Here is a 23,650-nt window from a genome sequence, read left to right as displayed (position 1 = left end):
CCCTGCCCAGCCGGGTCTCCTGGGCTCCCTGGGGAGCGGGGGGGGGCAACCAGGGCGGGGGCGGGGGCCTAAGGGAGAGGGGCCCGGGGGCGCAAGGAGGGGCTGGGAGACTGAAGGAGCGACGGGGGAAGCTGGAAACAGATAAAGAGAAGTAATGAGGGAGAGACAGAGAGACTGAGATACTGGGGGACAGAGAAGGAGAGGGACAGGGCCTCTGCAGGGGGAGGCGGCATTCCAGAAGCTGAAGACCAGACTTCGTGCAACCTGCGCCCGTGTTTCCCTGCCTCCTGGGATTCAGGGAAGGTAGTCCTCCTGGGTGCCTGTCCCGCCGCTTTCTCTGCCCCCCAATACCAGCCCACCCTGAAAAACTCCAAAGCGCGAGGTGGAAAGACAAAGGAGAAAGCAGAGGACAGTCAGCGGGGCCTCAGAGGGGGCCGCGCACAGGTGGCTGGGCCACACCTGTACTCAGCATCGCACCTGTGCTCCCCCCCCATCCTGGGGTAGGGCGGTATCGAGGCTGAGAAGATGGCACGGGTGTGCATCACTCATGTGGGCCCGCTTTGGAGACCGAAGTGGGGAGCAGAGAGACAGGTGGGAGACCCCTGCCCTCTCCTCACCCGCAACTTTGCTAAGTGACGCAGGAGACCCGCAGACTTTCAGGTATGGCGGCATCGCGGCCCGCTTCCGCCACCTGCTGGCGACAAGGCAGAAAGACGCGGTGAGCGACGGGGGAAGCCCCAGCAGGCAACTCCCCAAGGTGCATCCTGAATGATAGGGGCGTCCTGGGGCCCTGTTCAGGTCTGCCTTCCAGAAACCCTCTCCCGCTCACCCAAGCTGCCCCGTTGCCCTTGACCCGGCCTCTGCTGCTCCTCCCCGCGGGAGCGGACTTCCCCTCAGGGCTGGGCAGTGAGTCACCGCCCCAGGGAGGCACACCCCAGGAGGGCACAGCGGGCCCCACCGGCACGAGTGAGAGCTCCCCAGGACCCCCTAGCTTTCGGGGTGAGTACCAGGGAGAACTCTGAGCCCCGGGGTGACTGGATGGAGAATTGACCCAGAGGGCCAGGGGTGGGGAGGTCTGCAAAGAAGTGAGGAAGAGGAGGAGGGGCACTGTTTTCTTTGAAAGTTTCATTCATCCGTGAAAGAGCAAGAGGGAAGGAGAGACAGAGAGAAACAGAAACCGAATGATACTCTGGCAAAATGCCAGATTTTGAACTTGGGACCTCATGCTTGCAAGTCCATTGCTCTAGCTGCTGCACTGTCTCCTGGGCCACTTCATAGAGTCCATAGACTATCTGAGATGCAGGGGCTGCAGAGGCATTTCCTTGGTCCAACTTTCTGCTTTAGAAATGGGGAAGCTGGAGCCCAGCAGGCACACCCAGTTGAGGGCACACATACACAAAGACCTGGGTTTGAGCCCTTGGTTCCCACCTGCACGAGAGAAGCTTCACAAGCAGAGAAGCAGGTCTGCAGGTGTCTCTCTGTCTCTCTCCCTCTCTATCTCCTCCTTCCCTGTCAATCTGTCTCTTTCCTATCACAGAAAAGAAAGGGGGGGAGAAGGCTGCCAGAACCCATTAATTCATCTTGCTGGCACCAAGCCCCAGCAAAAACCCTGGTGGCAATAAAATAGGTAAATGATAAGGAAAGAAATGGGGAAACTGAGGCCCAAGAAAGGCAACAGCTGTGCCCAGGATCACAAGTGAAGTAGCCACAGGATCAGTGTAGAGAACCAGGTGCTTCAACTCTCATTTTAGGGTTCCCTGACACCCCCTCACCTTGGCCTCATCTCCCTCTCCTCCTTCATTGTGGCTACCACTTCTCCACACCCACCCACTCACTCCCCATCCAGCAACCCTAGGGCTTAGGATCCCTGGACTTCCTTCCTGTGCCTGCTCTATACCCCGGCTGTCAGAATACCCCCCAGCCGCCCTCTCAGGGGCCACTGTAGTCCTGCCTGAGTCTCAGGACCTGCTGGGGAGCTGCAGAACAGGCTGAGAGTCCTGGGGAGAGAAGCAGGAAAAAAGCTACAGTTCTGCCCCACACACACACACACCCCTCAAAGGACACACATTTTCCACCCTGCCAGGGCCTGAGAAAGCATGAGTGTGCACTGGCCATGGATAGCCCAAGGGGGGAGGTGACACCCCTCAGCCCAGCACCACGTGGCAGGAACACATGGTTTGAGAACAAGGACATCAGGGCCCAGCACCCAGGGAATGCCCCCAAGTGGGGGGTCCCAGCCTCCTCTCCCCACCCAGGCTGGATCTGTCTCCTGCTGTGTGACCTTGAGCCACCCCCAGCCATCTCTGTGCTTTGACTCCTGGGCATAGTGGGGAGGCCCTTCCTGAGTCACATCCATGGAGGGCGAGGAAACTGCTCACCAGCTCACCAGGGACCTGAAAGGTGAGATATCCTGGCAGGGGTTCTGGGACTGGATGGAAGCAGAGACGGGGGCCGGAGGCTGAGGTCATGCTCTACCACTCTCCCCGCTGCAGCCGCTGTCTCAGCCATCATCCAGGGTCACGGGGCCGGGCCACCTGTGACAGACACCAGCGCTGAGCTGCACGGGCTTTGCGGCTGCCTGGAGCGCCTGCTGCAGGTGAGGCTGCTATCCTCTCCTCTCGTTCTCTCCTCCTGCCCTCTGCCCTCCTGCTCTCCCTTCCTGTCTTCTTCTGTCCTCCCTTCCTGTCCTTCCCTCCAACTCTTTCCCAGTTGTGAGGACCCAGACCTAGCTCCCTCCTTGCTTCCCAGGGATGCAATCCAAACAGGGCTTGGCAGGGCAGAGGCAGGCTGGATGGAGCTGGGGCAACAGTCTACTCTGAAGACTCAAGTGTACCAGGCTCCATGCCCTCTGGCTAGCCACCTGCCCCCTAGCACTTCCTATGTAGCAGCTAAGCCCTTTACACATCCATACCCTTTACTCCTGTGTGTGTGTGTGTGTGTGTGTGTGTTGCTTTGTGAGCATGAGAGTCTCCTGCCCGCCTACCCTGCACCACCTTTACACATCTCACTCTAACCCTCCGTCATCTGCCCAAAGCACAGCAGCCAAGTGCCTGCCCCAGGACCTTTGCACTTGCTCTGGATTCCCTGTGCCTACAGTGTTCTTGCCCCAGATGTGTAGATGTTGTTTCCCACTCCCTTCAGATCTGGGCTTGACTCAAACCTCTTTTCCTATCCACTGTCACCTAGGTTTTCTCTTTATTTATTTTAACATTTTAGTTTTTATTTTTATTTTTTGATAGAGACAGAGAAAACGAGAGAGAGTGGGAAATAGAAAGGGACAGAGATACCTGCAGCAATACTTGACCACTCAAAAAGCCGTCCCTTGCCAAGTGGGGACCAGGAACTTGAACCTAGGTCTTTATGCATTATAACATGTGCATGCAGCCAGGTACACCACCTCTTGGCCCCTTACTTATTAATATTACTAATTTTAATTTACATGTAATTTGTATGGGCTACAAGAGTTTAAGATTACAAGATATATTTCCACACCACACCCACCACCAAAGCTCTGTGCCTCCACCACCCAGTGATAACTACCATAGTTCTCACAAATTCTTATGGACAGTTTTTTGTTATTTTTTTCCAAGTTCATGTGTGTCCATTCTCTAGATTCCACATAGGAGTGAAATAATCTGGTAGTTGTCTTTCATTCCATCCATTTTGTCCCAAAGGACACAATATCACCTTTTTTGTTGAGTAGTATTCCATGGAGTATATATATCCCATAACTTCTTTTCTTTTATTTTGTTAATGACTTAATATTGATTTACAAAACTGTGAGATGACAGGGGTACAGTTCTACAGCATTGCCACCACCAGATTCCTGTGTTTCCATTCCTTTCATTAGAAAAGTGGTTCTCCTAAGGTCATAGATTTGGGTTAACTGTTATTTCTATAACTATCTATATTTATACATGTTTGCCCATTTTTTCCCCATGGTCCTGTCTTCCTTTCTAAGTCACACCTACACCTACTGCTACTTCCAAATGTCTTTCCTTTTTTCCTCTTCTCTCTCCAGGTCCTGATAGAATTGGAGTTCGGACCTCTCTGGTCATCTTCCCCTAACATTTCTCTTCCTCTGGGAATATGGATCAAATTCTTTATGGGGTGCAGAAGGTGGAAGGTCTGGCTCCCATAGTTGCTTTACTGCTGGATATGAGCATTGTCAGGTTGATGCATACCTTCAGCCTCTTTCTATCTTTCCCCAGTGGGGTAGGGCTCTGGAGACATGATTCTGGGATACATTGTTGAGGTCATCTGCCATATCCCAGAACTTGTTTAACCAGTCATCTGTGGGTGGGCAGTTAGGCTGCTTCTACTTTTTAGCTGTTGTGAATAATGTCATCTAAATTAAATACACACACACACACACACACACCACTTTTCTAGTTCCTGGACTTACTTAATTTTCCCCCTGAGCTGGCAGCACTATGTAACCTACTAAATGTCTGACTGATCCTTTTCTTGGGTATCTTTCTCCTCTCACGAGATGTCAGCTCTAGGAAGCTTCTCATCTATTTCTGTAGCCCTGGGACTTAAAATAGGGTCTGGTGAATAGTAAGTGCTCACTTAGTGTTTCCAGAATGAAAGAGGAAGGAAGGAGAGAAGGAAAGGAAGGAGGTAAGAAGGAAAGAAAGGAGGAAGAGTGGACTGGATGGATAGGTGAATATAGGGAAAGAAAAAAAATTAAGGTGGAGAGGGGGCTAGAGAGACAGCATAATGATTATGCAAAAATATTTTCATGCCTGAGTCTCCAAGGCCCCAGGTTCAATCCCCAGCACCACCATAAGCCAGAGCTGAGCAGTGCTCTGGTGTCTCTCTTGTGTCTCTCTCTCTGTCTCTGCATTTTTCTATCAGTATCTCTCTCATTAAAATAAATAAATATTTTTTAAAAAGACAAAGATGGAAGAGAGAAAGCAAGGCAGGGAGCACAGAAGGTGCAGAGAGGTCAAGCTTGAAGCCCCATGCCACACAGCCAGGAAGGGCAGAGTCCTGGTCCTCATGTGCCCTGGGGCCTGCTGGGGCCCAGGAAGGCTCATTCCCACCCTCCTTCCCTCACTGACAGTTCGACCTGAAAGAGCAGAGGGGCTTCCTGCGGGCTCGTAGAGATTACTGGGACTTCCTCTGTGCGGCCCTGTGGTGCCAGCGTGGGGACACCGAGCCTATCCTCTTCGTGCGCTCCCAGGACAAGGTACCCAGGGCCAGGTGACTGGAGAGTGTGGGGAGCACCTTAGGGGGGACTCTCTCCCCAGAGTCCCTCCTGAGCCCCTGGCCTTGGCTCTCACTGCGCAGCTGCGGACCTCGCTGGGGAGGGGCCGCGCCTTCATCCGCTTCTGCCTGGCCCACCAGCAGCTGGCTGAGTCACTGCAGCTCTGCCTCCTGGACCAGGCGCTTGCCAGGTGGGGTTGCTCCCTATACCACGCATCTGGGAAACCCCAGCTGGGGAAGGGCAGAGCAAAGGCTAGATCCCAGGGATCCCAGCTCCCAAGGGAAACCTTCCCTTAATAGCCATCAGCAGAGATGGGGGTGGCATTGGGCTGGGGCCCAGGGTGCTGATCACACTGTTGCAGGGACTGGTATGGCCCTCGGAGCCCCCTGTGCTGCCCTGAGCTCCAGCAGGGTCTCCTGGATGCTCTCTATGCCCTCAACGGGGTGACCTTCCACTTGGACCTGCAGCGGCCAGACCTGGACGGTGCCTGGCCCTTGTTCTCAGAGTGAGCAGGCTCCAGTCCTCTGCATTCCCTACACACCTGAGCTCTCCCAGGGTTCTGGGGAAGGCTGCAGAGAAGACATACTCAGATTTGGTGGCCCTGGGATTAAAAGGGGTGACTAGAGTGGGAGGACATGAGTGAAGATGGTGGGTGCAGGAAAATGGTGTTGAAAGGAGGGGACACCCAGCACCCAAGGACCAAGACCATTACTGGAGAGTCCTGGGGTGTCCCCTCCTTGTCCCCTTCACTTTCAGGTCCTGCAGCTCCGACACCAGCGAGAGCCAGGCACAAAGGCCCAGAAAGACCAAAGTCTTCCCCAAAGAGGTGCCACCTCCTGACTTCTCTCTCTGAGCCTCCCTGTCTCCACCATCAGGCTGACAGGAACTGAGCTCCCACCCAGCAGGGAGACAGACAGACAAACAGACAATGAGAGAAAGAGAGAGAGAGAGAGGCCAACCTGAGAGCACCTGAGTGCACCTGGGAACTGGGGAGCCACACGAGAAGGGGAAGCCTATTCCTAAATTGGTAGAAACACAGGGAGAGCATGGGACCCCAAGCATCATCTGCAGGAGTCCCCAGGACCCCAGGGAAGAGGAGGTGCTGGTAGGAAGGTGACCAGAGGCTGGTAGGAAGCAAAACAGGGGAGCAGCTTCTGTTGGGGGACACTTGGCAGCTCCACATGTGAAGTGTAGTGACGTGAGCACACAGAGGGCCACAGGCCAAACTCAAAGCTGCCTGTCAGTCTCCGTGACCCGGCAAGGCAGGTGTTGTCATTCTTGCTCTGCAGGTGCAAAAACCCAAGCACAGAGAGGTCAAGTTCAGCGAGAAGGATCATAGGGGTGAGGTAGGGAGAGTGGGGGCTCCACAGAGGAAGGGAAGAGAAGGGGTAGGGGTGGGGGAAGGAGAATGGGCCTTCTCTAGCACTGCTGTTCCCTGGCCAGGTCTAAGAGATTGAGCATGAGATAACAGAGTGGGGATCCCTGGGCACCCCACCCCCATCTACTGCACAGGCACTTCTGGTTGTCGGATTAAAGCTGTGGCCTGCCCCCTCAAAGCTGGCCAGTGCATTCATCTGAAAGGGATGTGGGTTTGGGGGCTCCCCTGTAGATCCCAGCTGCATCTGGAGGCCTCAGAGGAGGCCACGTGGGGAGATCACACCCCCATGAAGCTCGAAGTCTGCAAGATGCACCCAGAGAGGCCCAACTGACGGGACCCACGCATCCACCTGCCTGCTTGGAAAAGACAAGCCTTGGGGTCCCCCAGGGAATGTGGGGAGTAGATAACTGGGAGTCACTTCAGCAAAGCCCAAAGAATGGGACCCCAAGAATGGAAGTCCACCTGGGGAACTCAACGGCCAGCATCCAGGGACAGCGGGAGGGGGTCACAGGGGTTTGGAAAGCAGTGACAGGGACAGAGACTGAGGGAAGAGAGGTCTCCCTCAGTGCTGAGGGCCAGAGGACCACAGAGGGGCCTCACGGTGCCAGGACAGAAGAAGAGGGTCACATGCAAACGCATCCAGCCTCCAGCTCCGGGGGAACCAAGGAGAACCTGCCAGGGAGCAGGCAGGGAGGGGAGGCCTTGCAGGATGTGGTTGAGGTGAGTATAACCTAGCTCCGGCAATGAGGGGGGAGTGGTCCTCTTTATAGCCTGGGCTATTGTGGCCCACAGGTCAACTGTCACCAGCCCCCACAGAGTGCTTTTTTTTTTTTTTCACTTTTTGATACTTTTCATGTTTTGGTTTTTATACCAGAGCACTGCTCAGCTCTGGTTTCCAGTCATGCTGAAGATTGAACTTGGGACCTGGGACCTTTAGTGCTTCAAGCATGAGAGACTTTTATCATCACTGTTAGGCTAAAGTCACATGGTCATCAGTTCATCACAATCCCCATGTCTCCTGATTGCCTCACATCAACCCCACTCTGTCCACCTGTCTCGTCCCTGGAGGCTTTGGAGAGAGAGAGAGAGAGAGAGAGACACTCCTCCTGGAGCCACCCCCCCCCCAGTTCTCCAGCCTGGAGTCTTTTAGCCCCTTCCCCAGTCAGAGTCCACCTATCCTTGAACTTGGCCACCTCCACCCTTCAGTGAAGGTAGACAGAGTCCCAGACATCCCAGCTCCAGCTATGGCCCTCTCTCATCTTTTTGTTTATTTATTTATTTGTCTATTTATTTCTAGGTAGAGACACAAGGAAGGAGAGAGAGAGAGAGAGGGAGAAGGAGAGAGAGAGCCCACAGTACTCAAGCTTCCTTCAGTCGTGGTGAGGGTAGGGCTTGAACCTGGGTAATACACATGGCAAAGCATTGCACTATTCAAGCTATTTTGTGGGCCCTCCCCACCAACTCACCTTCTGCCTGAGGGCTGTCTCTGAGGGTTCAGGGTAGGCTTATCAGGTCAGTCCCTGGGCTGGGGTGTCTCCCCACCTCGCTCCCACCCACTATACCCTTCTTCTGCCCCAGAGCCTGAGGTGTGATCTCCAGAAGGCCCAGGAGTGGGCCCAGCACCAGAAGTGGCTACTGGAGGGGCAGCTGGAGGTTCTGCGAGAGCAGCTCAGCAGGTAACCATGGCAACCAGCAGTGCATGGGGTGGGGTCAGAGAGAGGGAGCCAGAGTGTCAGGAGCCACCAGAGAATAAGGGGTTAAAGAATTGGGGGGACAAGAAAGACAAGAGCAGGGGGTGAGCAGAGAGCCAGGGGCCAGAAAGTTGCGGGGGTCAAAATGGGGTAATTGAGCCAGGGGTAGAAAGCTGGGAGACCAGAGAGCCTGGGGTCATAATTGGGGGGTTGAGCAGAGAGGCAGGGACCAGAGATTGGGGGGGTGCATAAGGGAGGGTATCAGAGAGTCAGGGATCCAGAGTACCAGCCAGGGACCAGAGATCCAGGGGCACAAAGAGCCAGTGGGGGTGGGAGGCAGAGATAAGAGGCAGATAGATGGAAGGGCCAGAAAACCAGGGGTGAGCACAAAGCCAGAGGCCAAGGGAGGCGGGTGCTGCAGCCTGACTTCTGTGCTCACTACTGAATCATACCACTCCCCTGCACCTGGCCTGGTGCTGGGTGCAACTTTTAGGGTGCTGAGGTAGGCAAGGCCTTAATCCTTCTCTTAAAGGGCTCCTCTTCTTCTCCCCTATCTCAAGATTTCTCCCAGGGTCCTCCAGGAGAGGTTTTGCAGCCCTGTACCTACATGCACACACACACACACACACACACACACACACACACACCTTTAAACCTTACTGCTATATTGGGAATCTTTCTCTCCAGCCCTCTAGGTCCTGTCTCTCTCCCTATCTTTTCCTCTGTGTGCCTGCTACACACACACACACACACACACACACACACACACGTTTTCCTGCCCCCTGTTTGCGGGCTCTCTCTTTTTCTGTCTAGATAGTCATGTTCATAACCATGGTTTGGTTTACTGAACACTTACTATGTCCCTGACACTGGTCTCGGTCTTTCCTCTCCAGTCTTACGAGAAGGGTCTCTAAGAAATCCCTTCTGAGGGGTGAAATAGACTAAGGCTCAAAGAAGCTCCTCAGTCCACCCATGTTGTCCCAGGATCTCTGTGTGTTGACTAAGGAGGCAGAGAGTCCTGGCTGCTAACTGCAGACCCAGTGGACATGAGCCCTGCCCTGAACCAACTATTCAAGTGGCATCTCTGTCTCTCTCCCTCAGCATCTCTCTCCACCCAGCATCCTTACCTCCTCATTAGCGCCTTGGCCTCAAGGGCCAGAGTGTGCTGACTTCCCCTCTGCTCCCTCAATTTCCCTTTCCTAAGCATTTTTAAAATTTTATTTTATTTATTTGCCACCAGGGTTATTGTTGGGTCTCAGTGCCTGCACGGTGCCACTGTTCCCATGGCCATTTTTCTTTTTCTTTTGATAGAAGACAAGAGACAAAGAGAGATAGAGAGGAAGACTGAGAGGGAAACAGAGACAGAGAGAAGGAGAGACCCTTGCAGCCCTGCCCCATCCACAGGAAGCTGCATGTGAGAACCAAGGGCTTGAACCCAGGTCCTAGTGTACTGTGAGTTATGTGCTCTATCGTGTGTGTCACCATTCAGGCCCTTATTCTCTTTATTTTTATGCATGAGAGAGAGAGGAGAGAGAGAGAGAGAGAGAGAGAGAGAGAGAACCACTCCATCATGTGATGTGCCAGGGATGGAGCCTGGAGCTTCTCACACACACATGCAAGTCCTGCACTCTGCCTACTGAGCTGCCTTCTCCAGTCTCCAGAGTTTATTCTTTAATTTATGTCACTGTTGGCTGTGTAAAGACCATTTCTGGTGTGACTCAGTCTCCCTGACTGCCTGCAGGTTCTCCCCTGCCCCCTGGAAGGTTAAGAGTCACCCCCATACACACCCCATAGTGAATCAGACTGAATCACATGGCCTGCTACTGACTGTTTAGTAGGCTTGGGGGGGGTAGGTGGGGGGAGAGCAAAGTGGACATGATGAGGATCCACCCACCTGACCCTCAGCTGAACCCCAAGTTTGGCCAGTGGAGAGTCCCATGATTCTGTGAATATGGAGGTGGGAGGGTGCTCCCAGCTCAGACTGTGGGGACCAGGACCTCCTGTGTGTGGGGGGGGAGCAGCTAGGAGACTTCAGGGACACCTCCTGAGCCCAGGCTGCTCTTGTGCAGGGCTGTGCAGGGTTGGGGGTGGAGATGTCCCTTGGACTTACCTGCCATCCTGCCTCCATCATCCAGTCCATCACTCAGTCACTCCACAAATACCTGCAGCACCCAGTCTATGCCAGGCCTGCTCAGTGTGTCCAGGATACTCTGCAGACACCACAGATAGGGCCCCTGTCCTCATGGGAATGGGAAGCAACAAGTGTCAGTGTACTTCAATAAGGCGATATGGCCAGGGAGGTTTCCCTGGAAAGGTGACTGTGAGGAAAGATCTGCAGAAAGTGAGCCTTTTGGATCTATGGTGTTAGAATGCTCTGGCTCAGAGATAGAAAGTGCAAAGGCCTTAAGATGGGCATGTGCTTGCAAGGGTCTAGGAGTGTCAGGGAGGCTGCTGGTTCCCTGGGGAGGTGACAATAAGAGGTGTAGGCAAAGGCCTGGCAGGGATCCTCTTAGGGAGACCCCAGAAGGTCATCAAAAGAACCTTGGCTTTGACCCAAGGTATGATGGGAGCCACTGAGGATTCTGTGCAGAGGAGAGACATGGGAAGACTGTTTGTATGTCAAAGATACAGTTACTGGATGGACAAGACACAGCACCCAGGTTTGTAGCCCCCAAAGCACTAGAGGAAGCTTCAGTGCTGGGCTACTAGTCTTGGAAGCAAGGTGAGGGTGCTGGGGACCCCTTCCCAGCTTTCTTGCTGAAGGTTTCTGGAACCTGGCCTACCCTCCCTCTCTGAGCCCCAGATCCTTGATTTGCAAGAGGACAAGGCTGGGATTTTTTTTTTTTTTTTGCTTGTTTATTTTTGTTTTTGTTTCTCTGCTCTCTGTCACTGTCTTTATATCCAGCCAGGCTCCCCCCACTTCACCCGACCCCTAGACCTCAAAACCAAATGATTTGGAGAGAGTCCCCAGATAGGCCTGTGGATAAACACCCTGGGTAGGCAGCACTGAGCTTCCTGAGGCAGGCCGGGGGCTCAGAGAGACTGATCCCTTGCTCCCACCTGCAGTCTCCCTCAGCAAAAGTGCAGGACAGTGTGATGGCGCTGGAGGTGAGCACAGGAGTTTAGACTTCTGCTCCCCCTGACACCCAGCTGTGTGTGTCCGGGCCAGTGTCACTCCCTCTCTGAAGTTCACCTTCCTTTCCTGCAAAGCAAGCACAACACCTCCTCCAAGAAGAAAATGACAAAAGGCCAGGGAGCACTAGAGCACATAGAAGGTGCTCAATAAACTGTCCTTCCTCCCCCAGCCCCACTAACACCAGGTATGTCTGCCTCCCCTCTGCTGAGACTATTCCTCAGTGGCTGCCCATTACCCTAAATCCGAGTCTCCCTTCCCCTCCTTCTGGGATGACTGCAGGGTGGGTCAGGCTTGCTGCCACCTCTCCCCTGCCTCCCCCACCACTGCCCACCATGTTAGTCCAGCTTTCAGAACTCTTTCTGTTCGACATCTCTTTCCAGTCTGCACACCTTTGCCCGACTCTTCCCAGCTGCACCTGGAAGAGTCACCTCCCAGGCCATGTCCTAAGTCATGTCACATCCTGAGTCTCCAGCAAGTCTCACCTTGTGGCTTCTGGATTACACTTACCTTTTTCTGGCCTGTCACTTCCTGTGACCACTGTCAGGAAAACAAAACCAAAAAGAAAAAAAAAAATCATCACTCCGCCAGGACCCGCAACAACACCCTATTTCTGGCTCCAAAACCAGCCATGAGCACACAGACTATTCCACACAAACACACAGCTGTCACATCAGAGGCCCAGGGGTCAGTGGGCAAGTAAACTGGCTCTGAGAAGTGCAAGCCAGCAGCTGAGACACGAGGCAGCAGGGAGGCTCGAATGTTCTTTCAGAGTCCAGATCTGGCCCAGATCCAGAGCCCAGGCACAAGAGGCCTCTTTCTCCAGGTGGCTGGGAGCAGCCAGGGGGCATTTCAGTGGTGACCTGATGTCTGTCTGATTTCACAGGCCACCTGGCCTTCCTCCCCTGTGGCAGGGCAACAGAATGATTGTCCAGGCTCTCAAGGGCCTCTCCCTCTGTCACACTCTAGTTCAGGCCGAGGGCATGGACAGGCACAAACACAACCCAGGGTTATGGGACACCTCCCCATGGGTGGCAGGAAGGGCTCTGCAGGCTGGGCCTTTGCCTCCCTCTGCCCAGGATACTTCTTGGAACCTTCTAGAAAGCCTCTAAAGAGGAGGGGGGTAAAAAAAAAAAAAAAAGGCAGGGAGAGGTTCAGAGCTTCGGGTCCAAAGCAAGACTTGTTAAAAGCCATATGTGAGATATATATTTTTATCTTATGTATTTATTTATTTATTTATCCAAAGCACTACTCAGCTCTTGCTTATGGTGGGGCTGGGAATTGAACCTAGGCTCTAGAAGCCTCAGGCATGAAAGTCTTTTTGCAGAACTATTATGCCATCTTCTTACCCAGATACAGCTTTTTTTTCATTAAACAGACAATGCAGTATACTTTTTCAGAATGTTTTAAAGCCCAAAGATGACCTTGAATCCCCACCTTCTTCCCTAGCACCTCAGCTGTGTCCCAAACACCCTCTCTCCGGTGTCTCAGAGATTCTCTCAGAGAATCGCCATGATGGTGGACATGGCTTTCACAATAACATGTGAAAAAGGAAAATATTTTTTTAAAAATGAAAAAGGTTCTGATCTGGGTGTTGGCACACTGAGTAAAGTGTTAGAACCCAAACTTTTATGTCTTAAGTTCAGTTCCTAGCACTGCATGTGCCAGAGGGTATGCTCTGTTTCTCATCTCTCTCTCTCCATCTCTTTCTCTCTCAATTTATTTGACATAATGCAGACAGAAAGATAGCCCAATTTATTAGAGAGAGAGAATGCACCAGAAGATAGCTTACCAGTAGAGTGTATACATTGCTATATGTGAGGTCCTGTGTTCAAACACCAGCATCACATGGGAATACCACAATACCAGGAGAAGTTCCAAGGATGCTGGAGCAGTGTTGTAGTGTCCGTGTCCATGTGTGTCCTTGTGTGTTCGTGTGTGTGTGTGTGTGTGTGTGTGTGTGTGTGTGTGAAATATAAAGAAAAACCTGGTCCAAAAGCAGCGGAATCATGCCTGCACAAAGCCTTAGCACCATAAAAATAAAGGTAAAAGGAAGAAAGGAAGATGGGGAAATGAAAGAGAGGGAGGGATGAATGGAAGGAAGGAAGGAAGGAAGGAAGGAAGGAAGGAAGGAAGGGGATAGCTCCCTAGACAGAGCACACACTTTACCATGTTCAAGGACCATGAAGAGGGGGGAAGCTTCACAAAGGGTAGAACAGTGCTGTGGTGTTTCTCTCTCACTATCTTTCTGTCTCTCATCCTCTAGCTTGAAAAAAAGAAGAGTCCACTGGAGGGAGGGGTTGAGGGAGGGGAAGTCTTGGCTTGTCCCCCTGTCCCATGTACAACTCATAAGGAAGACAGGCCCTGTTTTCTTTTCTTGGAGTCAGTTACACACAGCGCAATTGGTGTTCACAGTGTTGTGAGCATATGTGTTGCGTTATGTCGTGGGCATACATGTGTTGCGTTATGTCATGGGCATACATGTGTAATATGTGTAGGTTTGGGGTGTATATTTCTCTGTATTGCAGTGTGTGCTGTGTATGTGTTGTGTGGTCCATCTGTGAGCGGCATGTAGGTATGTGTATGTGTGGTGTGTGAATAAGGATGAGTGAGTGTGTGTGTGTTTGTGTGAATGAGTGAAAGTGTGAGCATGTGTATGTACCAGTGTGTGTGAGAGCGAATAAATGCTTATGAGTGTGAGAGTGTGTGTGTGTGTGTGTGTGTGTTAGAGTGAATGTGTGTGTGAGCAAGTGTGTGTGAGTGTGTGAGCGAATGTGAGTGCACATGTGTGTGTGAGCAAGTGAGTGTGCATACATGTGTGAGAGTGTGTTTGAGAGAGAGTTGGTGTGTGTATGTGGAATGTGCTGTCTGAGCTAGAACCCCAGCCCTGCTGGGTCTCATGCCACCAAGCTGAGGCCTTGCCCCACCTGCTTCCTACCCAGGTCTCAGGCAGAGCTGGAGCAGGAGCGGAGAGAAGCAGAGAGGAGGATGAAGTTGCATGAGGAGGAGCTGGGGGCACAGCGGGACCTGGTCAACACCATGAAGAAGCGGGTGCTGGAGCTGATCCAGTAAGAACCAGGGAGCTCAGGGGCGGGGCGGGACAAGATGCAGAGGAGGAAATGGAAACTCTGCCCCCAGAAGTTGTTGCACATGGCATTTGGCCTCCTTCTCTTAAACCCCCTTGTCATCACTCCCATTTGACAGATGAGGAAAATGGAATCAATAGGGCTGACACACAGACAGGATGGAGTCCTGTGACTCAGGGACATACATTGTATCAACACACACACACACACACACACACACACACACACACACACACACACACACACACACACACACAGAGGTTGAGGAGTTGAGAGAAGGTTAAACAAGAAGCCATAGCATGGACCAGCCCTACTCCTCAACGGGCCTTATCATGTCTGTGGGCCTGGCCTAGGTTGGCTGTCCAAGGGCCCACTGACCAAGCTCACTGGGATCAGTTACAAACCACTAAACTCACAGCACAAAGAGAGAAAAGTAGAAGACCTCTAGGTGTGGATTCCATTAGAATAAGTTTGTTGAGCAAACATCTAGGACTAAATCCTCTTACACAAAATCCAGAGAGCTATTAATGAAGGAGAAAGAGAACCATCAACATAGAGTTCTTAGATATTTTTGGCAGAAGGAGGAAAGAGAGAGACACATCATCTGCTCTCTACTTATCTTGAGATCTCTCCTAACCGTGAAAGTCTGAAACTTAAAAGAGAACAAGAGAGTAGCCAACCACAGATGAGAGACTTCAGTTAATTTCCAGAAGCTGAAAAATGGACAAAGAAGTGGATGCTGCATCCCTAGCCCAAGCAAGAATTTCTTTTTTCTTTTTCTTTTTTTTTTTTTTTTGAAAAAAAGAGAAAAAGGGAGGGGGAAGAATAAGGTGGTGAAGAAGACCAGAAATTATCTATTCTCTATCCAGACATATCATAGTCATGAAAATATAGTCATGAAAGAATAAAACAAAACACACAGAGAGCAAGGGCCAAGGAGATAACCTAGTGGTCAATCAAAGGCTTTCTTGCCTGAGATTCCAGTGTCCCAGGTTCAGTGCTCAGCACCACTATAAGTCAGTGCTGAGCAGTGCTCTAGTTAAAATAATACTAATAAAAAAAAAATTATGGGCCAAGTGGTGCCATAACTAGTAGAGCATGCACATGTTACAATGCATAAGGATCTGGGTTCAAACCCCTGATCCCCACATGCAAGGGAAATTCCTCATAAACAGTGAAGCAGTGTTGCAAGTCCCTCTCTCTGTCTCACCCCTTCTCTATCTCCACCTTCCCCCTCTACCCAATATGAACAAATAAATAAATTAGGAGAGAGAGAGGAGCAATTTACGCTAATTTCTAGATGCTGGAAAGTAGATAGAGAAGTGAAAACTGGACCTTTAACCTAAGTTGTAACTATAGAGCTGCCAGAAGCCAGTCAGGGCAGGAACACAGATAGCAGAAGTGAGAGGAAGGGGCAGAAATCGGCAAACTAACTGATGAAGATATTAGGAGGAGCAGAGAAGCCCCCCACCCACAGGTTTCTGTCTTTCCAACTACAGAACACACAGTAGTTGGGGGTCTGTCTCTGAAACCAAAACATCTTTCTGAAAAGAAATGTAAATGGCCCGTGTGAAGAAGTGGGGTGTTATGGTTGAGAGTCTGATGCAGAGGGCCTCCACACCAGCTCCTCTACAGTCTTGTCTACTATCTGGAGATCCACCAGCTCTGTTACCTCTTTCTTAAATATTAACACAGCAGAGCTGGCAAAAAAAGCTGACTTGGATTGCACACTCATGTTAGCAGCATGGGAGCCATGTGTGAGCCAAACCCCTACTGCGCTGCAGGATATGTGGGTACTCTAATCAGTCTCTCTCTCTCTCTTTTCTTCTCTCTCTCCTTGCCTCTATTTTTTTAAAAAAATTATTTAATTTCCAGAGAGACAGAGAAATTGAGAAGGGAGGAGGAGAGAGATAGACCTGCAGCCCTGCTTCATCACTTATCAAGCTTCCTCCTCTCATGCCCCAGCCTCCAGGTGGAGACCAGGGGCTTAAACCTGGGTCCTTGTGAATTCTACGTAACATTAACTCAACCAGATGTGCAACCACCTGACTAGGCCCCCATCTATCTATCTACCTATCATCTGTCCATCAAAAACAAGCTGTAGGGAGTTGGGCGGTAGTGCACCGAGTTAAGAGTATATGGGGCAGAGCGCAAGGACTGGTGTAAGGATCCTGGTTCGAGCCCCCCGGCTCCCAACCTGCAGGGGAGTCACTACACAGGTGGTGAAGCAGGTCTGCAGGTGACTATCTTTCTCTCCCCCTCTCTGTCTTCCCCTCCTCTCTCCATTTCTCTCTGTCCTGTCAAACAACAATGACATCAATAACCACAACAATAATAATTACAACGATAAAACAACAAGGGCAACAAAAAAGAATAAATAAATTTTTTTTTAATTTAAAAAGCTGTAGTGGGGAAGTTCCAATGATGACAGACAGAAAGAAAGAAAGAGAGAGAGAAAGAGGAAGTAAGACTTACATAAGACAGGTCACTGATACAAGAATCAGAATAAGAATCAGTGTCAAGAGTGAGTGATGCATTAACCCTCCCCCAATGGCATTATATACACATGAAAAAGTCAATTATGGGGAGCAGCGACCTAACTCATGAGCTAAGTCATGCATATGACCGAGATTTGAACCCTGGCACCATATGGGAGTTGCTATGAAACCAGGGGAAGCTGTTACTGTAATCTCCCCTCCCCTCCCTTGTCTATTTAAATGAAAAAGCAGCTACAGAAATGAAATCATACATGGGAGAGGCCTCAGCTTGGCGGCAAAAACAAAAACCAAAAAAAAACACTTAATGATGCCATGCTTCCAAATTCTGAGAAAAACTGACTTTTGTCCCAGAATTATGTGCCGTCAGATTAGGAAGCAAGTGGAGAGATGGTAGAGGAGAAATTTTTTTCAAATGAATCACAGAATCTTCACCTCCTCCCACAGCCTCTGTCAGGAAGTTAGTAAAGGATCTGTTCCAGAAAATAAGGAAGTTGGCCAAGAAAGAAGATGTGGAATTCAGGAAACAGTTGTCCTAGCCAAGAGAGAAGAAAAGGGAATTCCCAAAATAACAAGGGGAGAGCCAGTGTAGGACGCTGGGGGCCATGGTTGGAACAGAAGTGCTCCGAGCCCAGGAGGACAGTTTGCAGGAGAAAGGACTAGCGCAACACGTGACGTGATGTGGACACTGGGGGTGTGGGAATTGGTTCTTCAAGAGGAGCAAAGAAAGGCAACTAGAAAGTCCCAGAGAACAAGTGATTTCCAAGCAGAGAAATTAGAGCACACAGCTTAGCTCTGTCTGAAGCAATATATGTGTGTCGCCTAATCATGTCAATATGCTTTGCCTTTTTTCAACATCCAAGTCAACCTATAGGCAAATCACAGAGATGATTTTTTTACTCTTCTATAATTAGAAGAGTAAAAAACAGGGACAGAAATGGAAAAACACCGAGTCAGACTTGGACTGTGTGTAGTGTATTGTGCCAAAGCATGGCACTCTGGGGAGGGAGTGGAAGGGAGGGGGGGCTGGGGCTATGAGTTAGGGTCCTGGTGCATGATGGTAGAGGTTTCAAGTTGGGGGGGGGGGCTTTGCAGACACCTATCTTGGTAAGATAAAAATTTTCACCCATGTTCTGTAAACCACTAACCACCCCCCACCCCAATGAAGAAAGAAGGAAGGAAGAAGGAAGGAAGGGAGGGAGGGAGGGAGGGAGGGAGGGAGGGAGGGAGGGAGGAAAGAAAAGAAAAGAAAAGAAAAGAAAAGAAAAGAAAAGAAAAGAAAAGAAAAGAAAAGAAAGGGAGAAAGCAGAGGCTGTATGGCGGTTCACCTGGCTGAGTGCACACATTACCATGCACAAGACCCCGGGTTCAAGCCCCCACTCCCTGCCTGCAGGGGGGAAGCTTCACAAAAAGTGAAACAGTGCTGCAGATATCTTTCTTTCTCTCTACCGATCTCTTTTTCCCTTCTCAATTTCTCTCTGTCTTGTCAAATGAAATAAAATAAACAAATATTTAAAAAGAGAGAAAAAAAAGGAAGGGAGGAAGGGAGGAAGGGAGGAAGGGAGGAAGGGAGGAAGGGAGGAAGGGAGGAAGGGAGGGGGAGGAAAAAAATATAGAGAACAGAACATGTATGTTATCACCTAAAAAGGTATGAAGTATAGAGTGGAATACAATAGAGCTTTTCTTTTAAGCGAGGCAGAGAGAGAGAGAAGGAGAGAGAGGGAGAGAGAGAGGGAGGGAGAGAGAGAGAGGGACCACAGCACTGAAGCCTCCTTCGACTTGGTGGGGGCTAAGCTCAAAACTAGGTCATGCATGTGGCAAACCAGTACACTATGCAAGTGAGCTATTTCACCAGTCCTGAGCAGATTCTTAAACAGTGGGTAGAGGTCATGCAGGCCAGGCAGACCCAGATGCCACTATCCATCTTCCCGAAAGTCTCTTCTGTGTGCGTCTCTCACTGTCTCAATCTCTCTCCCTTCCATCCCTTTGTCTCTTTTCCCTGTCCACCTGTATTCTCTGTGTCTCCCTCCCTGTGACTCTGCACCTTTCCCCCTCTTTGTGTCTCTCTCTTTCTCTCTCTCTCTCTCCCTCTGGGATCTCCCCTGCCTCCCCCACATCAGGGAGAAGGATGCTCTGTGGCAGCAGCTCCAGCATGTGACCTCCATGGCCCCTGGTTGCTGTGTGGTCTGCAACAAGGAGTTCCGCCGGCTGTCCCGACGGTACCCGTGCAGGTAAGGGACAGGATACAATGTCCTCCCCCAAGCCAGCCCAGAGTCCAGCAGCCCCCAGCCCCAGGTCTAGGTTTTTCTGACAGGCCACCCTGTTCACCCATCACATAGCAGAGATCAGAAGAGTGCAGTGGGCAGGGGGGCAGGGAAACATGGAACCAGGGCAGCGGGAGATAAAGACTGCTGAGAATGGAGGGGAGAACAGCCTTTTCATCCGGAGTCTGGTTTCCTATGAGAGGAGGCTTGTTCCCAACCTCCTAGAGGCAGGACAAGCAAAGGCAAAAGCAAAGGAAAGAGGAAGGTGAGTCAGGGCCAGGTGGTAGCATGCCTACTTGACAACACATATTACTACTATGAACAAGGGCCCAGGTTCAAACCACTAGTCCCCACCTGCAGGGGGGAAGCTTCATGAGTGGTGAGGCAGGGCTGTATGGGATCTCTCTCTCTCTCTCTCTCTCTCTCTCTCTCTCTCCTTCTCTCCCTGTTTCTCCCTTCCCTCTCAGTTTCTCTGCCAGGAGCTACGGATTTGTTGTGCAGGCACTAAGCCCCAGTGATAACCTTGGTGGCAGAAAAAAAAAAAAAAGGAGAGGAGAGGAGAGGAGAGGAGAGGGAGAAGGAAGGGCTGGGTGGTGGCACATGTGTTACAATATGCAAGGACCTGGGTTCAATGCCCCAGTCCCCACCTGCAGGGTGAAGCCAATCTGCAAGTCTCTCTCTCTCTCCTCTCTCTCTCTCCCCCCTCCCCTCTCAATTGCTCTCTGTCTCTATCAGAGAAAAAAAGAAAAGAAAAAAAAAAGGAAAGTGAGTCCCCAGGAGGAGGATTTGGACTCAGAGGGTCAGTGGCTGGGATATGGGGGAACCCCACCCCCTTGCTTCAGGAGAAGGGAGAGCACAAGTGGTTCTTCTGGGAGAGAAGCAGACAGTTGAATTGGAAGAGACTGGGTCCCCAGGATCCCTTCTGTGCACAGTGCTCCCCAGCTCCCCCCCGGCCCCCAGGGTCTGCCAAGGCCTGCTGTGCCATGCCTGCTCTGTGGATTACAAGGCCAGAGGGCGCCGCTGCCCACCATGTGCCCAGAAAGGAGAAGCCCAGCTCCTGTGACCAAGGCCCGCCCAGACAGGCCACCTCACCCCACCAGGCGGCCCTTCCCACCCTATGGACAGACCCTCCTACATTTTGGAAATCGGTGAGCTGAGGTGGACAGCACTGTGGGGACAGACTGAGGTGTGGGCATCGGAGAGGGGAGGCTGGTGGGCAGGAGATGTATGCCAGCCCCCGTGCCCACCACAGAGGAGCTGTGCCCAGCCACCATCTTCTCTAAAGTCCCTTCAGGCTCAGTAAGTACTCACCCAAGTGGGAGCCAGGGGCCCCACTGTCCCCTGTCTCTCCTATCCCCCCGCCTTACCTGGCCCTCACAATGCTTCACAGGGCTCGCGATCCTCTGGAGCCTCCTGACATGAGTCTGATTGAGATTTGTCTAATTTTCAGTAGCTTTGTCCAGGTACAATGAAGAGATTGTGTCATGTGAACTGTTCAGTTTGAGGAGTGCTGCCTGTAGCGTGCACCCTGAAACCATTGCTATGTTCAGATAATAAACATTCCCATCTGACCCCAAGTTCCCGAGTGTTCTTTGCCATCTCTCCCCCACCCTTCCTCTCTCCCTACCCCCAGATCACCACTTGTCTGCTTCCTGTCCCTCTGGACTAAGCTGAATTTTAAAATATTTTTTATTTATTAATTTATTTTGCCATCAGGGTTATTGCTGGGAGTTGGTGCCTGTATGATGAATCCACTGCTCCTGATGGCCATTTTCCCTCCTTATTTGACAGGGCAGAGAGAATTTTGAGAGAGGAGGGGGAGATTGAGAGGAAGAGAGACAGAAAGACACCTGCAGTTGAGGAGCAGGGGTTCAAATGCAGGTCTTTATGCATGCTAGTGTCTGCTCTTAACCAGGTGTGCCATAGCCTGTGGTTTTATTTATTTATTTATTTTTATTACTATTACTATTATTATTTTGCCTCCAGGGTTATCACTGGGACTCGGTGCCTGCATGAATCCACTGCTCTTGGAGGCTATTTTTTTTTTCCCTTTTGTTGCCCTTGTTGTTTTATCATTGTTGTGGCTATTATTGTTGTTGTTGTTGATGTTCTTGTTGGGTAGGACAGAGAGATTGAGAGAGGAGGGGAAGACAGAGAGGGGGAGAGAAAGATAGACACTTGCAGCCCTGCTTCACCGCTTGTGAGGTGACCCTCCCCTTGCAGGTGGGGAGCCAGGGGCTTGAACCTGGATCCTTACGCTGCTCCTTGCGCTTTGCCCCATGTGCGATTAACCTGCTGTGCCACCGCCTGATCCCCTACTATTATTTTTTAACCAGAACACTGCTCTTCTCTGGCATGTAGTGGTAAGGGGGATTGAACCTGAGACATTGGAGTCTCAGTCATGACAGAGTCTTTTTATGCTATCTACCATTATGCTATCTACCCCCGCCCAAGATTTATTTTATTGCTTTTATATGAGATTGAGAATTTTGTGCCAGAGAGGCAGACAGACAGACTGGCAGACAGGAAGCATGAGACAAGAAGCATGAGTCCTGTGAAGCAGGACTGCAGGTGTCTCTCTCTCCCTCTCTATCTCTCCCTCCCCTCTCAATTTCTCCCTGTTTATCAAATAAAATAGAAAGAAAAAAGGGGCAGGATGGTTAACAGGAGCAGTTAACACAATTCTTCACAAGGCTCGAGATCCTCTGGAGCCTCCTGGCAGGAGTCTGATTGAGATCTGTCTAATTTTCAGTAGCTTTGTCCAGGTACAATGAACAGATTATATCATGTGAACTGTTCAGTTTGAGGAGTGCTGCCTGTAGTGTGCACCCTGAAACCATTGCTATGTTCAGAATAATAAACATTCCCATCTGGCCCCAAGTTCCCGAGTGTTCTTTGCCATCTCTCCCTCACCCTTCCTCTCGCCCCACCGCCAGATCACCACTTGTCTGCTTCCTGTCCCTCTGGACAGTACCAACACTGAGGCACAGCAGTAGCCTTGGTGGCAGTAAGAAAGAGAGAGAGAGTTGCCCACAGTTGGTGAGGACTGGGCAACTGCTTGGTCCAGGACAGTACAGCACCAGTTCCTTAGGGACCCCCGGCAACCTCGCAGGAAGTGTGAGTCACTCAGTGGGCACCCGGGTGCTTCTGAGAAGCCTGTTTCAGAAGAAGTGTAAGCCTGCTCATGACAAGTCGATTCTCAGCCCCACCTGGGCACTCAGGCCTTGTGGTTCCCAAGCCACTGTCCCTGTGGCTTCTAGGGACTGCTTCTAGCAGTTGGGCAGCGCTGTGGCTCCCTCCCCCCAACCACCACCACACACACACACCCAGCCCAGTGCTTTCTCTGGGGTTGCATCCATCCAGGCAGGTCATGTGAAGCAAGAGTTTCACAAGATCGGTTCCTGCCCTGGAGCGCTAGTGAGAACTTCTCCTTCATGAAGGAGGGACAGGTGGGGGGCAGGGGCTGGAGGTGGGGCTGGACTGGGGCTCCTGGGGCAACCAGAAGGACAGCACCATCTCACCCCTGCCCTCAAAGGCAGTAGCCCCTTCTCAGAGGTCAGACTTGCTTAGACACTGCAGGACTCTTAAGATGATGGAAGATTCTAGAAGGAACTCCCTCCAGACCCATGTGAGGGGGAAGGGGGACCCTGAGCAGAAGCCAGTATTCAGAGAGGAAGCACGATACTCCTGAGGAGAACTCATCAGGAGGAAATGGGGTTAGGGGAGCCAGGAATGGGGGAACTTGACCTTCTCCTCTTGCTTAGGAGGAATGAGAGGATGATGCTGATGGCCAGTCCTCAGCACAGCACTGCCCCCCAAAGAGCCCCCACCAGGAGAGGGTTCCCTAAAAGTCAAAAGAGCCCCCAACTGATGCCCTTAGTCCCTGGTGAGCCTGTGGCAGGGAGATGGAGCCTCTGTAAGCACAGGGGATCTGAGCCAGTGCACTGTGGGATCTTGCTAGTGATGTGGCTTCATTCATGCTCACAGTCTAGGCCAGTGCTGGGACATTTGGGCCACATGTCTTCTCTTTAATTTAGAGACCAGGGGCCAGGTAGGTGGCTCAGTGGTAAGTACAGGCCTTGCAGGCTTGAGGGTCTGGGTTCAGTCCCAGCACTGCATGAACTGGTAGTGCTTTGCTCTGGTCTCTCTCTCTCTCTTCTCTTTGTTGTTGTTGTTGTTGTTATTGTTGTTGTTGTTGTTCTTCTTCTTCTTCTTCTCCTTCTTCTTCTTCTCTCTTTCTAAAGCAAAGTACTGCTCAGTTCTGGTCTGTGATAGTGCTGAGGACTGAACCTGGGACCTCAAAGCCTCAGACTTGAAAGTCTTTTTGCAGAACCACTGTGCTGTACCCAACCTTCCCTCTCTCGCTCTCACTATCTTTCTCATAATAATAA

At 51.2% G+C, this 23,650-nt stretch overlaps 1 protein-coding gene across 6 annotated transcripts; it reads left to right on the top strand.

Annotated features, from left to right (window-relative positions):
* The first annotated feature begins 88 nt into the window (after nt 1–88).
* Nucleotides 89–20,830, top strand: RUFY4 (RUN and FYVE domain containing 4). Of its 6 annotated transcripts, none has more exons than XM_060193909.1 (13): nt 89–999; nt 2,256–2,400; nt 2,493–2,596; nt 5,069–5,194; nt 5,296–5,402; nt 5,574–5,717; nt 5,969–6,038; nt 6,502–6,558; nt 6,822–7,310; nt 8,169–8,266; nt 14,357–14,482; nt 19,116–19,226; nt 20,220–20,830. In XM_060193909.1, exons 2-13 carry the CDS (start codon nt 2,355–2,357, stop codon nt 20,320–20,322), a joined length of 1,581 nt encoding a protein of 526 aa, XP_060049892.1. In that variant the 5' UTR covers nt 89–999; nt 2,256–2,354; the 3' UTR covers nt 20,323–20,830. The 6 variants fall into 6 exon arrangements, with proteins under 6 accessions (XP_060049892.1, XP_060049891.1, XP_060049894.1 ...); XM_060193908.1 differs by having other exon boundaries at nt 89–1,003; XM_060193911.1 differs by lacking the exon at nt 5,574–5,717 and having other exon boundaries at nt 89–1,003.
* The last annotated feature ends 2,820 nt before the right edge of the window (nt 20,831–23,650 follow it).

Source organism: Erinaceus europaeus, chromosome 7 (assembly GCF_950295315.1).
Source record: "Erinaceus europaeus chromosome 7, mEriEur2.1, whole genome shotgun sequence".
Taxonomy (NCBI): domain Eukaryota; kingdom Metazoa; phylum Chordata; class Mammalia; order Eulipotyphla; family Erinaceidae; genus Erinaceus; species Erinaceus europaeus.
Note: the sequence above shows the minus strand (reverse complement) of the source record. Positions and strands in the feature narration are given on the sequence as shown.